General features: G+C 42.3%; 1 protein-coding gene across 6 annotated transcripts in view; it reads right to left on the reverse strand.

Moving 5' to 3' along the window:
- The window catches only part of LPIN1 (lipin 1), a 369,397-nt gene that overhangs the window by 244,018 nt on the left and 109,316 nt on the right, over window positions 1–16,063 (reverse strand). For all 6 annotated transcript variants that reach the window (XM_069605954.1, XM_069605950.1, XM_069605951.1 and 3 more), the window contains exon 5: window positions 500–625. In XM_069605954.1, the coding sequence (XP_069462055.1) occupies window positions 500–625 (126 nt within the window). The remainder of the gene's footprint in view (window positions 1–499; window positions 626–16,063) is intronic.

The following is a 16,063-nucleotide window of genomic DNA, read 5'->3' on the forward strand; positions in this document are numbered from 1 at the left end:
GCAGAGGTTAAGGAATTTTTCATATATGTGTTTCACTGATGTATTTTAATTTGTCTAAAAAAAAACAGAGTTATCCTGCAGAAAATAAGTTGTGATCTAGCGTATGAATAGCCAATATGTAGTGTTCTACTGTGTGTATTATTATGATATGATTGTCTCTTCTAGAAGGAGCAATGCAACTGACATGCTTGATGTATATTTATTTAGGGTGCCCATAGCTAGGTTGCAAATATTTTGCAACTGAAGCATACATCCATCAAGCTATCCATCAAGGTTTGAGAGGATAGCACAGGGGCAACTTGTTTGTCTTGGAAGCAATACAACGCAGAGCAACACAGGTTTGAATCCTGGCCCCATGCTTAGAAACTAGTCCACAGTATTAAGTGTGTTATACATGTTTAATTAATTTTAATAAAAGATTAATTAAGCTAGATATTTATATACGAAGAAGCACTCTGGTGGTGAAATGTCTCTAAAAGCCACAAAACCCTCAACATACCTTTGATGTGGTGACCATTCTCCATCTGAGTGATGTGGGTATATAGATTTAACAAATCGGTCCACTGAGGAAAGCTTTTGGCCCGGCATACATCCAGAATGGATACCATGTAGAGAGGACCTGCAACTGTGAGACAGAAAAAAGAGGTTACAAAAACATGAAAAGAGTATGTCAACAATAGTTCCTCTATGTGTGCATATAAGGATTTATAAGGCATGTGATGCAACCAAACAGAGAACATCCACCCCGAGAATTCAGCAGGACCTGGTCCCTAAAATATGTGACGGTTCGAAAGGTGCCATGAGGGAACTAACTAACCTCAGAAAAAGAAGGACACCTGTTTAAGAAACGTCAACATGACCAGTGCTACCTTCAGACCCCACAATGATTTGTCATAATGTTTTTAAATGGGGGAAACATAAACATATTGTGCAATGTAAGCTAAAGGGTAATGACAATAATGCTGATAGAATGTCAGGGTTTTAGAGCCATGCACGGTTTCAAATTGTGTGTGTTGCCTACACTGCAATCAGCAATCTCTGGTGCTATCACCGTATTTCTGACATTTTAGGGCCTATTGGACCCTGATAGAAGGGGGTTGGGTTGACTGCAGCTGCCGCACCTGCTGCCTTTGCAATGTCCCAGGACAGGTTTCTATAGCCCAGCCCTAAAATCCCACCCACTGTGGTTTGAGTTTTTGTTAGTGATGTTAACACCATGGAGAGTAAACATCTGTTCCATGGTCTAAGGGAGGACTATTCATTAAAGGCTGAGGCTGTAACTGGATGCATGCAAATCTGACATAAGAGCTTGGCGAGCAGGATAGCACGAGATAGCTTGAATCCCACCCATTCTGCTCATTAAGCAAATCACACCAGGGACCATGGCTGGAACATTAGACTGCTACGTTAAGCGCTAGCTTCGATACCTGACCACGGGAGGCACAAAGTAGGTGCTGAATAATCCTTCTCAAATTGATCTATGGTGCTCAAAGTATCTGAGGGCCCAGAGCCTAATCTTCAGGTGTGGTCTGGAGTCAACACCTGGATAGGGGCTTGTTCCCGGCCTGGCATGGGGTGAATTAGGCTAGCAGTGATCATCTCCTGTATAACCATCGACAGACGGCTTTGGAGGAGAGTGTCCACTGCGGTTCCTCCAGCAACATTGCAAGTCATACAAGGAATGTGGGTATATCTTAAGGGTTGAAGCTGGATTGGTGCAATACTACATCTGGAATGTAGGCACAGTATAACGTTTTTATAATATACAACATAACATATGTGCCCAATGGTGCCTCAGAAGATCCAGCAGAAAGGTGCTGCTTTGGCTGCAGGAAACACCTGGGGCTATGGCAAAAATACAAGCTCCTCTTTTGTATTAAGCATCCACATCCACTAGGGGACTTTAATTGTAAAAGCAGATTTGTTAAAGTCACTGTAAACCACAGACATATGTGAAAGTAGCTGCAAATGGCAGTGAGACAGTGTCACAGATCAGGACCATTCTCCTGGAACACCTCTCCATAGGCCCTAACTGATGCAACAGTAGGTTCCTGCTCACTCCATATGTGGGGGCTAGATAATTTTGCAAGGGAATGTTTTAGAAACTACCCTAATTGTGGATGTGCCTGCCAAAGGCGATATGGCCCTTGAGAGTGAGGAGATGCTTGGCAGGTGGAGAATCAGACATATTACAATTGGGTCACCATGTGAACCTATCTCCCCCTTCATATCATAAGCTGGAGCTGCTAACAGAGGCCTGTAGGGGGAAAGGTTAATATAGCAGCCGTTGGCTCCTATCTGGGGAAGAGATCAAGGGAAACTGTCATCTTACAAGGTTTTAACATGCCCCTAAAGTGGGTAGGAACTAACTATGTTCTTGTGTTGTTGCTGATCACCGCCCATAAGCAGAGTTGAAGACCTAGCGACAACCACCAGACAGGAATGGTGCCATCTCTGCAATATATAGATTTAGATGACCCTAAGGCACTACATCTCAGCGCAGGCAAATGGCAATCTCTGGCCTGGAATTCTTTATTGGAAAACAGAACCTATGTTAATTAAAGAAAAGAGAAATAGGCTGGCTGAAGCTGATGACTTTGCTAGCTACAAACAAATTAGACTCTCAGCTCAGCTGTACGATAGGAGGTGTAAACTAAAGGCATGGTATTGGGTGCTCCCATAAATGGAGGGCCTTAGCAAATGGCTGCAAGGCCCCATTACTGCTACGGCTTCTGACTTGTCTTCCTCGGAAGAAAGAACTTTCAACTGAGAATTTTATCAATAACAACAAATAAGGGAGTGCAGCTAAAACAAAATTGTCTAGACTACACATAAGTGTTTGGCAAGATTTTAGTTTGCCTTCGTCTTTTTCCTTCATACCTTTTCTCTCTCCCCATTGTTGTATATGTGTATGTTTAGACTAATGAGTCCTTCCCTTTAATTGGGACAAAACTCACCTCAGCCATCAATGACTCAGGGATAGACATGATATCAATGCGAAAGTTAAACAAGTTAAATATCCTGAAAAAAAGACACACAAAAACAACTTTCTCTGAAAAAAAAGGTGGATGTCGCATTGATGCTGGAAGCACATTTAGTCCATGCCAAGACTACTAGATTTTACAGGCTGCGCGTCCGTTTGGAATACCACATTACATACAAAATACTTACTAGAGATGTTAGCTATTAAAAAGAAAACACAGAGTGAAGGCTCCTTTGAGCAGATCTGATTCTAAGGGGAAAATGGTGCTTGCGGCGCTGAATCTAGATGGGGTGCCTGTAACCTTGGTTAGTGACTGTTTCTCGATTATCGGACCCATAAACACCATGCGGCGCCTGGAAGAAGGTGTTTTCTTAGCTAAATTTACCAATGTAATTGTACGGGTTGATGTATTGCACAGCACTCTTTCCTGTAGCAGTATGGGCCAAGAGAAATACAAAAATAAAAAGACTTCTCGAAGTCCTGGATGTCTGGAGACGGTCGAAACGCAGTCAAAAAGGACTACACCTGCTCTTTGGCATCATGTATGCCACACTCCCGGATAGAGCTTCTCACAAAGACATACAAATAATTGTCTCATCTACAATAAGTAACACTCTGATTTCTGAGCATGCGCTTGTAGAACTCTGCATAGAACTGGAAACAAGCCATTGGTGCTTTCGACCATTTTTTCTACAAGATCAGGGCACTACTACCAGAATTCAGCAAATTTTCAGTCAACGCTTGGGAGCACTCTGGGATGCGAAGAAAGCATTGAGCAGGTGCCATCTCATGGAATAATCAACATGAAAATGCAGGAAGCAGAAAGTCGAATTCGTCAAGGTTGGCTGACAGCCTGTGCAAACTCCAAGCAAAGGCAAACATAAGGCTATGACAATCGAACCTAGAAGACAGGTGGAATCAACCAAGTTCGAATTATACAATCACTATTCAATTAAGGCAGCATATTCACTCTTTCAAAAGCAAGTGAAGCTACCAGGAGAGGGCGGAAGGGAGAAATCTGACAAATGCCTGGTTCAAAAATTGAAACAACTGTTGGCCAGAAGACTTGCTATCAGGGACTTCTCAAACGCAATTCACACACACAATCTTAAAAGAAATTAAGCATTTAAAGAACTCTGTACCCACCGGTTTGCTGTGCCAACATCTTCAACTGAAAACATTGTGGAATACCTGAACAGGATAGAAATCCCCAAAATGAACTGATTCCAATATAGAGTTCCTCAATGGTCAACAGAAGACACTCGTCGTGTAGCGTCATCTATACATGTCTCCGGGCACCTACCGAGTGGCTTACCCTGAATAATCATCGTCTCAGCTCATCTAAAATTGAAATCCTCATGTTTGGAAACCCAAAACAAGTGAACTCCCCTTCAATTTACCAGATGCCACAGGCACTCCGCCAGTACCTGCCAAAGCCTTGAAAAACCTCTGCATCCCACTGGATGCTAATGTAGCATTTACTCCTCAAAGCAATACGATAGCCCGTAAAGCACATACTAATCGCACATGCAGCAGAAGATCTTGCCCTACCTGGAAATAGAGCAAAACATAGAACTAACACAGAGCCCTAACACTCTCCATACTCAAGTAATATAACTTCATGTAATGGTGATCCTGCCAAACAGCAGATAAATCAATTAAAACTCATCCAAAACTGTGCAGCAAGACTAATCACAGGACTCAAAACACAGGTCCTCATTTTACTGACCTTCAAAGACTTGCGCTGGCTCCCACTGGGTTTAAAAATACACATCAAAGTTATTTACCTTACCCACCATGGCTTCCACAAAAAGGGCCTCAATTGGCTGAGAGAAAGTACTAGTGCATCCTCGCCCTCCTGCAAGGAACCTCAAATCATCAGTATCTCCCGCCAATCCAGAAATGCAAAAGGAAATGCCAGGGGGTAGGACCACTGTGACTGCTCCCCAAAGTATCAAGTGACTCCCAAACTCTCTAAGACTGGAATTCAACTGCGTCCATTTCAAAATAGACATGTTCAAAGATGTCTTCTCAGATACACAACGTGGCTGAAGAGGCCCCAAACATGATAATCTAGGGCTCTCCCCAACCAGGTATTGAACAGAAGTAAACTGACGTAGATCCCTTGACTCTCAGGCCTGCTTGTATATTATTATTTTTTTTAAATAGGAATACACCTGCCTTGTACCGTGCTTGAGGGTTTCTGTGCACTATACGTTTCATGTATTTTTAAAGTACCATCACCAACCCTTTGAAACAATACTGTCGTAATCTGGATCACTATAAAACATCAACAAAATATATAACAAATGACCAGCAGAAGATGAGTTAGAGGAAACACACAATCAACAACAATACCTTTAGAGAGTGTGGATGACAATATTGTTTAAGATAATTAGCATCAATTGGCAAAGGTGACGGTATCTTTACAAATTGAAATTTTGGCTGCGGTCATAAATTCAGCTTCTCAACAAATTCTCCCTCCTTAGCAGGGGCGTGATGTAAGAAACGTGGGTGCAATTATAGTGGGTGATGGAGTTCCCCCAACTTTTGTGGCATGCCTTTTTGCCCCCCCCCCCATCTTTAGGTGGGAGGGCCCGGTGGCCGCATTGTGGCCGCCGCATTAATTGATCATGTAATGGGAAAGCTTGAGCCTGGCTGAGGTGCCCATCCAGGCTTGCGCTATCTCATTACATAATGCCAAGCTGAGCTCAGCTGCGTGTATGTTTGTTGGAGGGCTGGGCTGCGGGCTGACCATAGTGAGGGGGCACATTTGGAAAATCACATTTTGTGTCAGGGGAGAATCCAGCATTGCAAGAATCGGGGTGAGGTGAGCCATGAAATGCAGTGCGTGTAATAGTCTCATTCACACCCCCAAACCGCCCATCCCTGCCCCAATCTACTTTTTTAGTAACATTAGTGGCAAATGACATTTTTCACATAAAAAGTGACTTCACAGAAAAGGCCATTGCAAGGAGCATCATTAGTCTTTGATACGTGGAAGCACCATGGAAGTGACTTTAGAATAAGTTGCCATAAGTAAGCCAAGTGGCAAATACATTCATGGTGTAAAATACCTGAATTGCACTATGCATATATATGGAGCAACTCTATAGTCATTAAGCTTTTTTGTTATAATAGCATGATATATTAACACAAGCTTTGAAGTAAATCAGAATCACGTACAGAGCTTCAGATAAGACAGAATGTGATTAAATGAATTGCCCAGGATCACACACTTCAGTTAAATGGTGAAACTGATTCAAGCAACTATGCACATCTTCCCAGGTTTAGTTGATATATATATTTATTAAGGTTTTGCTTTACATTTCCTTAATTATTTTCAGCAATGCCCTGGAAGCAAACCACATTACATAATAAGCTAGCCTTTCATAGTAAACTAACTGTACACTATATACATTGTCATAGAAATATGTTGAGGACTGAAAGTATGGCTTTGGTTTTATTATCCCCATCCTGAATGCAAAGTCACAATAGCATCATGCAGATTAACGTGAGCCTAACAAATCCCCCTTGGGTTTTAAAGCCACAGTTATTATTTCATAAAAAATGCAACATTAGGCACCCTTCTCACTTCTGATCACTCCCTCCCATACACATTTTTAAAGGGACAAATTTCCCTGCCAATAGTCGCCCCCTCCCTCTCATCAGTGTCTAATGGTTCACAGTGTAATGCTCTGTTAGCACAGAGCAATGTGAGGACTCTCTGCTTCCCAGAGCTCCTTGGAACATTGTCCTGGCAGCGAGACACCTGTACCGTTCGGAAAGGGTAATGTGTCCTGTTGCCAGGAGAATAAGCCTGCTGAGCAGGAATTGCTCGGCACACATTGTCCTCCCAGTGGGACACCTTTTCAGTTGGGCAACGTTTGAGGTGCCGAACGGGAGTGGCATCCCACTGACAAATGTCCCGGTCTGACCTCCCGCTCGGTATCCTACTGCTTGGGGTTAGTTTAACACAGGAAAACAAACCTTAATTTTAATGAGTCAGACTGTTGCAACTAATTAATGAAATCAGAATAAGCAACCTAATGTGCCGTTTTAAAATCTTGCAGGCATTCATTTTATATTATGTCTATATGCTTGTTTTAGTCAGTGCCCTGGTGCAAAATCAAACACCAGCTCCTTTCAGGCTGCTTGCAGGCCCTCTTTAGGTAGAGGGGCAAGGCTTTTTTACTGTTGTCAATGAGGTGAATTCAAAAGGCCAACTGTAGTGTTATATGTTTCAGAAGACTGTAGCGTCTTTAGAATTGAATGTTAAAGATATGCTACCAGTCTTATGAAAGTTATAAAAGAGCGTTGGCAATGGACTCTTGTGGTTTAGTAGTTTAGTGTTCTCCCTCAGAGCCACCGTCCGCCCTTCCTCCAACCTGTCCCTTTCTTTGAGTTGTCATGTCTCCCCCCAACATTTTCAGCAAAGTTACTCCACTGGTAACATATAAATTAACCTACAATGGGAGTTGCATTTAGGAGTCAAAGGATGCAGACTCTTGATCGAGATACACCCTAAAGATGTTTTAATGTTCAGATGCCTGGGTGGTCATTTGCATTATTTGGACATATGTAGAGGGATCAATTGCTTCCCCTACTTTGCTTTTTGCAACCCCTGCTGGCTACTATGTAAAGTATGTGATGTAACCAATATTACCACATGATATACTGGTTTATGTCTGCCTTCAGCTTGTATTAGTTTATGTTGTTGCTTGCATACCCACGACGATCAATTGCTGTTAATCAACATTCTGCACCTCCAAATCTGACAACGCTGACACCCCATACTCCATGTCGGATTTGGAGATGGTCTTAGGTGAGAGTCTGACATGCCTATGCTACGGAAGCTTCACCTGTGCTATAGTTTCTGCAACTCTCGACACAACTACATGAGCGTACACACTTGCAACAGTGACAGTATGCAGCAAACCGCTTCAATGCAGGCATATACCCATGACACCAGATGGTTTATATCAAGGGGACACTCGATCCTACTACATGCACTTAGTAGCCACAGTAACATGGTACTTGGTGACACAGTCCATGACACAGAGTGAAGTATCACTCATAACACCAGGAAGTGACACAACAGTGAGACATTACAGGGCCGACAAATTATTAGAACAGGTTTCATTCTCGTGCCACCCTATTCCTTAATGGCCCAGGTTTAAGTACGTTTTGATTGAGGTGCATGTTTCCAGAGGTGAATGGCTCATGTTTCACAATTTGGGTAATCCATATTTAGATATGGTCGTGGATACAATGGAACGAGTATTTCCCTGTTCTTTGAGACTTTCTAGTCCTGTTTCTATGTTCATGTGTTCTTTGCATGATTCCAGTAGAGCGGAAGCTCGTCAGCTCCTTCGCTCTTGTTAAACATCCCGTTTTACAACAGTTTCGGATTTCCAACAGTCGGAACTCCAGAGGCTGTTTTACTACTAGGTCCATTGACTGTAAAGGTGAGTGTTTTTCCCATGTACATTATTTCACGCCAGTCTTTGGTTTTTGAGTTCACAAAGGTGACTCATTCACTCTATTATGCATGCCCCGGGGCCTCAGACGTTCGGAGCCCTATTGCATATATAAACACAGCGCGGCTGTGTTGCCCCTGAGAGTTAACATCAGGCACTTCGGGTATGGAGTTCCTAAGTACTCGTCTCCACGTTTGCCAGTATGGCTTTCAGCCATTTTACTTGTGATTTAATTCACACACGCAGTCATTTCCTGTCATTATGATGGGGCTTAGCACTCTTGCTAGACCGTTGTTGTACCTGGCGATTTAAGGCACATGTGCCTTGCATTCCATGTTATTCTTTCCTTCGCCCGAAGGGTCATTAGATATGGCAAGGCCATTTCAAGGGTTTCCGAGTCACCCTTTACTTTTGTTTTCGCTGTATATTATTGCAAGATGTCCTTTAGGCACGGGAATTATGAATGATCCTTTTCCATCAGGGTTTACTGCATATTTTCAGCTGTGGGAGCTTTTACCAACTTGAACATAAACTGTCGGAACTCGAGTCCGCCTGGCAGTGACACTACATGGGTGTCCTGATATGAACATGACGCCTCTCGAAACATGAGAGATGATGTGGGCCTAGTCTGCCCGTGGGCTTATGCGCTGGTCCTTTGTCTTGTTATTTGTGTCAGGTTGAACTAGGGATAGTTCTAATCCCAGTTCCTTTATTTTGTCTCTGCAGATGAATTATCCATTATTTGCCTTTCGTTGGGGTGGTAGAATAAAGCACTTGATCTCCATACCCTCTTTGGACTTAACAAGGTACATTTTTTGACTTGTTATCTGAAGTCTATAATACTGAACTCTATTCAGTGGTTTTGGGCTGTAGGCTCAGTCAGGTTTTAATTCAATTTTTTTATTTCCCATTGTTAAGGATTCTAATCGGGTGTCACACACAAGACCAGTATCCTTGCCCTTAGCCTAGGATGTAGCGCTCAATTAGAATACTTTTTCTTTATTTCCTAGAATTCAGATTGAGCTGGCACCCAACCAGTCTCACAGAATTAAAATCTGACCTTCCTTCATGAAATGGGAGCTAAATCCTTTGCAATTGCATAAATGACACTCGGAATTGGTAAATCATTAATTTAAATGTGCGGCTGAATAAAGGAGGTAAATATTATTTCTGCCAGTATCAGTGATGTAATAACACTAGCAACTACAAAGCAAGGTACCAACAAAGGGCATACAATTAAATAATCAACTTTGAAGTGACAACACAGTGCAGCCAGAATCACACGCACAGAATTTGCATTTGCTAAATTACACAGGTTTAAATGTCAAAAATGGTTTGAAAAACGGGTGAAATAGACACAATCGGAATGCGGTTTCTATGCTGGGTGATAGATGCACATCAGAGGGACAATATAAAAGTGAAAGAGTGACTGTAGCTAGAGAACTGGATGAGATTTTCAAGGTGAAAGGAAGTTCAGTTTTGGGAAATAAAAGCAGTTAAAAGAGAAAATCGGTTTAAAGGAAAGGACAAGTTACACTTAAACTAGATTTAATGGCTAGATTGTTAAAGAAAGACACGTTACGCTCCAAGGTTAATTTGCAAGGCTAACCTTTTCACCCAGCGTTCAGCTCTATGTGGGAATTAATGAAATTATTCAAAATATGACTAAGGACTTATGCAATACAGAAATGAATGGAAGAATTGCACTAACACTAGAAAATCAAGGAACAGAATATACAGAGGACTCAGACTATTTTCAACAAGTTATCAGGGTATGGATGGGATTACTTAGAAGGTGGAACAAAGACAAGGGATCAATATGGGTTAGGCTAGGTGTTGCTATGGGATGGGACAGCCAACCGAGTTTCTGGACAGCGAGGCAATATCTGGTCACTGGTCATATCAGCGGGCTCTCATAACAAAAAACAGCTGCGCAAAGGTCTGGTCACGGCACTGCGGCATGCAGGTGGTGGGGAAAAAAGCTGGTCGGGTCACAGGATACTCTCAAAAAGGGTACCACAGCTTTTCCGTCTTTCTCCCTGAGTTAGTGGTATTTTGTTGTGGGCTTTAGTTCTGAAGGGTGGTTCTGCCTAGATAGGGTCAGCTATGCTCTGGCCTAGTTCAACTATCCCTTTTCTGGCAGTTGAGTCTGGAATCTTGCAGAGTGAATGTAGAATGTCTGGATACGTGGGCGCTGGAAAATTCAGAAAAGAGAGTCCTTTGTCTCTGTGAGCTTCCCCCTTTTATAATGCGGATAACATCAAAGGATTATATGGTGGGGTAGGCTTATGGTGGACATGCCTCTAACAACTGGATTAGCCAGGGATGACTGTTACCGCCTTCCTGTCAGCTGGTTGGACTTCAAGAACATGACATCAGTTTTTATGGTGTGTATTTACTATGCCCAGGCCCTCCCACAGTTAATTTTGCCCAAAATCCATTTTGACATAAATTGCACATTTTTACAATTGTGGCGCTCTCGCAAATGACTTATGGAAATGACATATTCCACACAGAGCATGGCTGTCCAACTCCCAGGTCTGTACGACATTGTTTCATTCGTCTAATACTTTTTCAGCATTTTCACTGAGAAATATTTTACCTTAAATTCTATAACGTTATGCATGTGTACATGTTATAATAAGGCATGATAGTATTGAATTTCAAAGTGGCACCATATACACTTTCCTCAGAGTATCCAATTGTCTGTCATTTCCGTCCCCATCATGCTATGGACGAACACAATATCTTGTTTTAAAGCCACAAAAATTACATTTCAACTGTTAAACTTTTACATTTCCATGTGGTCCGGTTGTAGAGATAAAAGTCTTAAAGTTTATTAATTAAAATAGTCTTTTGAGCAAGATGGCCAGCATTGCCTCCCAAATAAGGGCATAACTTCCAAAGCTACTCTGGAGCTGGCTTTGAAGCCCCCTAGTTGAAGTTGATTTTTTTCTTTTTGCAATTTCACACCTAAGTGTCCTGGAACTCTATTGTAACAGGCTGACAAAGTCTGAGGAGCGTGTGATATGCTTCCTCTTGGTCCATTCAGGGTTTTCAAGGGGCTGGCCCCTTGGGGGAAGGCAGATCCTTTTGCCAGCACACAAATGTCCTTTGAAGCCAAGCAGGAAAACCTGTTTTGCTGGTTCCCCAGTACAGCAAATGCATTTATTTTTATTTATATTATTTTTTTCTGAGCCAAAAAGCAAGGCTGTTGGAATAAAACATTATATTAGATCTCAAACAAAACCCCCCTCACATTTCTATGTAAGGACAGGGCCTTAACTCCACATTTCATTTTTAAACAGCATTTTCTTTGCAAAAAGTCACCATTTTTACACATGGTTAATTCTGCTGGGAGGTCACTGTCAAATGTGGTCTTCTTACATTCATTTTCTGAATCTTTCCAAAGCCCCAGTCATGTTTCTAATACACATGCATCTGTCCAAATAAAGATCCATTGAAACTGACATCTGCACAGAGATATAGGGTTTCTTTTGGAGAGTTTATCTGTGATATTTTGTAGCAAACAGTCAAGTGTTTTTCCGTACGGCTGGGAGTAAAGTTGTTTGTGATTTCACAGATCTTGCCTGACACAGCCTGTCATTCAGTGAATAATGCTTTATTTTGCTAGAGCACAACCTGAATATGTCTGGCCATAGCAAGGTCTCACTGGATCAGGACAGGCTATTGTTGAACAGATGAAAAAGGGCATCAGGTGGCATCATTTTAATGCAAAATATTTCCTTTTTCATGGTAAATTTTGGAGCTAGCAGCCAAGCAGCAACGCTTTTCAACTCTCTTCTTTGGTGCGCATCAGGAAACACACTGGCAGCCTTTCTCGGTGTGTTCCTGGTTCCATTTTACCCCATATGTGTTTGGCAAAGACAGTGTAGCCATTATTTTGGTGACTGCAAAACGCAGTTTTTAAGGCAAGGCGATAGTGCTCAACAGTGCCAGCACGCCATTTAGCTGTAACTGCTGAAGTGCAGATTGGTGATGGAGGGGAATTCTGCCTCGCGGGTAAATGTACCCCACACCATTTTATATTTTTCATTTTTATTGCAGAAAATTTGGCTCGATATCGATTCAAGATGAAATTCAATTGAGTCTACATACAAGAACAAGCCTGGATACGATTCCGACTCCATAGATAGTTATGTATTTTGATTGTTAAACATTGTTTTGTGGTGTTTGTGTCCTGAGGAAGACTAATATCAGTTCCTTGATTGAACTAGATATAAACATTTGACGAAACTACGTAAAACAGGATATTTTGGGACTTTCAATTGATAAGTCCATTCAAGATACTTGTAGTCGGCACTCAGCACTTTTTGTTAGCATTTTTGCACTGTTTTTGCACTGTTTTTGCACTTCATGATACCTTGCACTTTGGCCATTAATATCTATGTATTTGAGGCTACATTGTTTTCACAATTAGAGAAATATAGCCATAAGCTTTATGAAAAATAGATACAATATGGAAAGTTGGCCAGATATGAAGAGGAATATTTAGTACCCATTTATTAGGGTCATTTATTCAAGACTAATTCTCCACTCATACAGATTATACATTGTTACCTCAAGCAGTATCAAATTAGATTGCTTTTAGAATTTTCGGTGTGCTTGTATACATTTCATGATTAGTACTGTGTTTATTTTTATGAAATTGTGTTTACCATACTAATAAAATATGACTATATAATGATCACTACTGACTGAGCTTACCCTATCTTCTACCGACCAGTCTCGGCTGTATTTACAGTTAACTTGTTTATTGTTCCGTGTGACCACTCCTCTTGGTTATTTGAATGAGATCATATTATGGCAGTAGTGTGCTATGTAAATGTCAGTAACATAGCATGACTCATGCTTACCAAAAACCTTTGGTCAAATAAAAGCACTGTAAACATCTGCACAGTGTCACAGCTCTCGTAGTCGAGTAGACAGCATCTAATACTGGTCAACCCTACTTTGGGAAGCCTAAAGGGAACTTTACCTAGCCCAAAATCAATTGCTACACACAATGGCATAATCTCACTGTGTGATTACTACACACTATGGCTGCAATGTGCAAGCAAAGAGTTCAGCCACAATGTGCATTGCTTATTTTGTCACTGGGTTGTCCTGTTTACTGCAAGCAGTTCTGGACATGGCACAGGTTCCACAGCACCCTAAAAATACAATGTTTGTCATGAATGCATTTTGAAGAGCTGTGTCCTGCTGGGTCAACCAGAATGTAACAAGCATTCTGATTGGCCGTCGCCAGGGAATTACCAGGCCGGGAATCCCTTGCACGCACGTACGTACGTGACTTTGTTTGTTCCCAGCGGGGGCGCGGCGGCCCCTTAGCCAATGAGGAGGCTCAAAACAGGGCAATCCCTGCTCCGAACCTCCCCATGGCTGGAGGCTACCTTCGTCCCCCGCCGGGGAGTCAGGTAGTTTTTTTTTTTCCTGCACTGCAAACTATCCCCTCCCCACCGTCCCAACCCCACTTTCCTTCTTTTTTCTTCTTTTCTCAGGAGCGAACGCGCTGGGAATAGTTCTGTTCCCAGCGCGTCCGCTCCCGATGGACCCCATGGAAAGGAAAAACGGACTACGTTTTCCCTTTCCTGATGGCCATTTTATTTCACTTTTTTTTTTTTTTTTGCAGCGTTTCGGAACAGAAAAAAATGCAATTAGTACCCCGGTCTAATGGGTCTACCGGTAATGCCCCCGGAGCCTGTAACTAGGGTCCCGGGGGCATTACATGGGGCGGTTTTGGCCAGCCGTCTCGGGGCTTATTGCTACAGTGTTTCAGTTCACATTTTCTGTTCATCCGGGGCTGCAGATGATCATTTAATGTACGTTTATTTTGCACTCTATGTTGGAGCAGAGTAAGCCACTTCAGCCAAGCTGCACATACCACAGCACCACCTAGGAGCCATCACTGGACGTTCACCTCCAGTCCAGAGCCGCATGAGCAATGCATTGTGGATACGTTGGAAGAAAAGCGATTTTTAGGGAATACAAAGGTAGTTCTCGTTCACAAATGTTGCATTTTTAGGCAGTATTGTCTTTTAAATTGTCTCTTTGTAGCTAGTAATTCCCTCAAATAAAAAGATGCATTGTTATGCTATAGGCTGTATTCACATAAGGCAGCATTGCAACGCAGGTCTGTTGTGTGAAGGGTGCAGGTTACGCCACTGCTCTGAATGCATCACCTCCGCAATGCAGGTATCATAAAGGGTGATATGTATGGGAACCTGTTGCTCCTTGTTTTGCTTCGTTGGGAACATTGGTCTGATTGTAGGATGTAAAATAGGCACGTTTATCGCTTATCTGTAGCGCGAATGTCATCGGGAGGCAGTTGCTAATGTTTAAAAATGTTGTATTACACGGATCTCAAAGGGACCCAGGGCCTGGCCTTTATAAAACTCTGCGTGCGATTGCAGAACTTTAAAAGTATACAGTGCTAAACTTTTCTCAAAATACACTTGCATTTGTGCATCCTTCTGCCCGGGCCAAAACCAACATGGTTTTCCTGTGACAAATTCAATGTACCCCTTTTTATTTATTGCAGGATTAATTGTGCTCATGTCACTTAGCTTGAGATTCAGAAATCTCCTTTCTGTGATAATGATTGTGTGCCCACTATTGCTGTGGTGCTCAGATATAGGTGCCTGCACAGGTGCAGCGAGGTGTATCCAGAAGGTGCGAGGAGGGACTATTGGGAACTGAGGCCCCCTGCCTTTTACAGCCACTCTCCCCATTCTGGAACTCTTGGGTTTAAAGTGAAAGCCTTTCTCTTCCTTGTATTACTCCAGAGCAGACACATCTGAACTGAGATCGGTCTGATCATACATGAATTAACACCCTGGATGGCCTCTAAACCTGGATGAACTCTAGGTCCTCCTCCCCCTTAGCAAGGGTAAGTTGAGGGGGTCTTCTTAACACCAAGAAGGAATCTCTCCTCACACTCCATCCCACCCCTGACTGTGGAAAAAACTTGTCACACGTTTTTAACTCGGGTCATATGCGTAAGCGTTATAGTTGCTAAAGTTCCAGGCCATTTCCAAGGGATGCTATTTTAATATCACTTCATGATAATTTATGGCACGTTGATGAGTCCACTGTATCGCCCTGTCCCCGATCTATTATTAATTTTCAATATAAACAGGCAAGGGCGGGGCTAACCCTAATGTGATTTTTTGCACATTGAGCAAACTATTGCAGGCAGCACAGTAGTGGTTTAACAGATAATGGGGGAAACTTGACAACCCTATATACAAGTTACTAAAAGAGACTATGTTAAACCCAATTTTCCATGTCCGCCAAGTCATTCCAATAATCGTTTTAAATCAGTTCACAGAGACATTCATTTGTTTTCAAACCACATCTCTCTGTTAGTGAATAATTCTGCTTCCCTTTTTTTCAAATTTGCTGTGTATCTGGTAAACACTTTCCCCAGCCAGACCTTATTATTGTTGTGCCTTCAAGTGAAAACTCATTATGTCCTTGGAACTCATTACCCATTCATAGAAAGAGCCCGGTCTGTGTGCAAGAGATGAAGAAGAAGAAGGGCACCCAGGAGTGCCAATGGTACCATACTGGGCCCTGC

The sequence above is a fragment of the Ambystoma mexicanum genome, chromosome 4p (assembly GCF_040938575.1).
Source record: "Ambystoma mexicanum isolate Mex_15411 chromosome 4p, UKY_AmexF1_1, whole genome shotgun sequence".
In the NCBI taxonomy this organism is placed as follows: Eukaryota; Metazoa; Chordata; class Amphibia; order Caudata; family Ambystomatidae; genus Ambystoma; species Ambystoma mexicanum.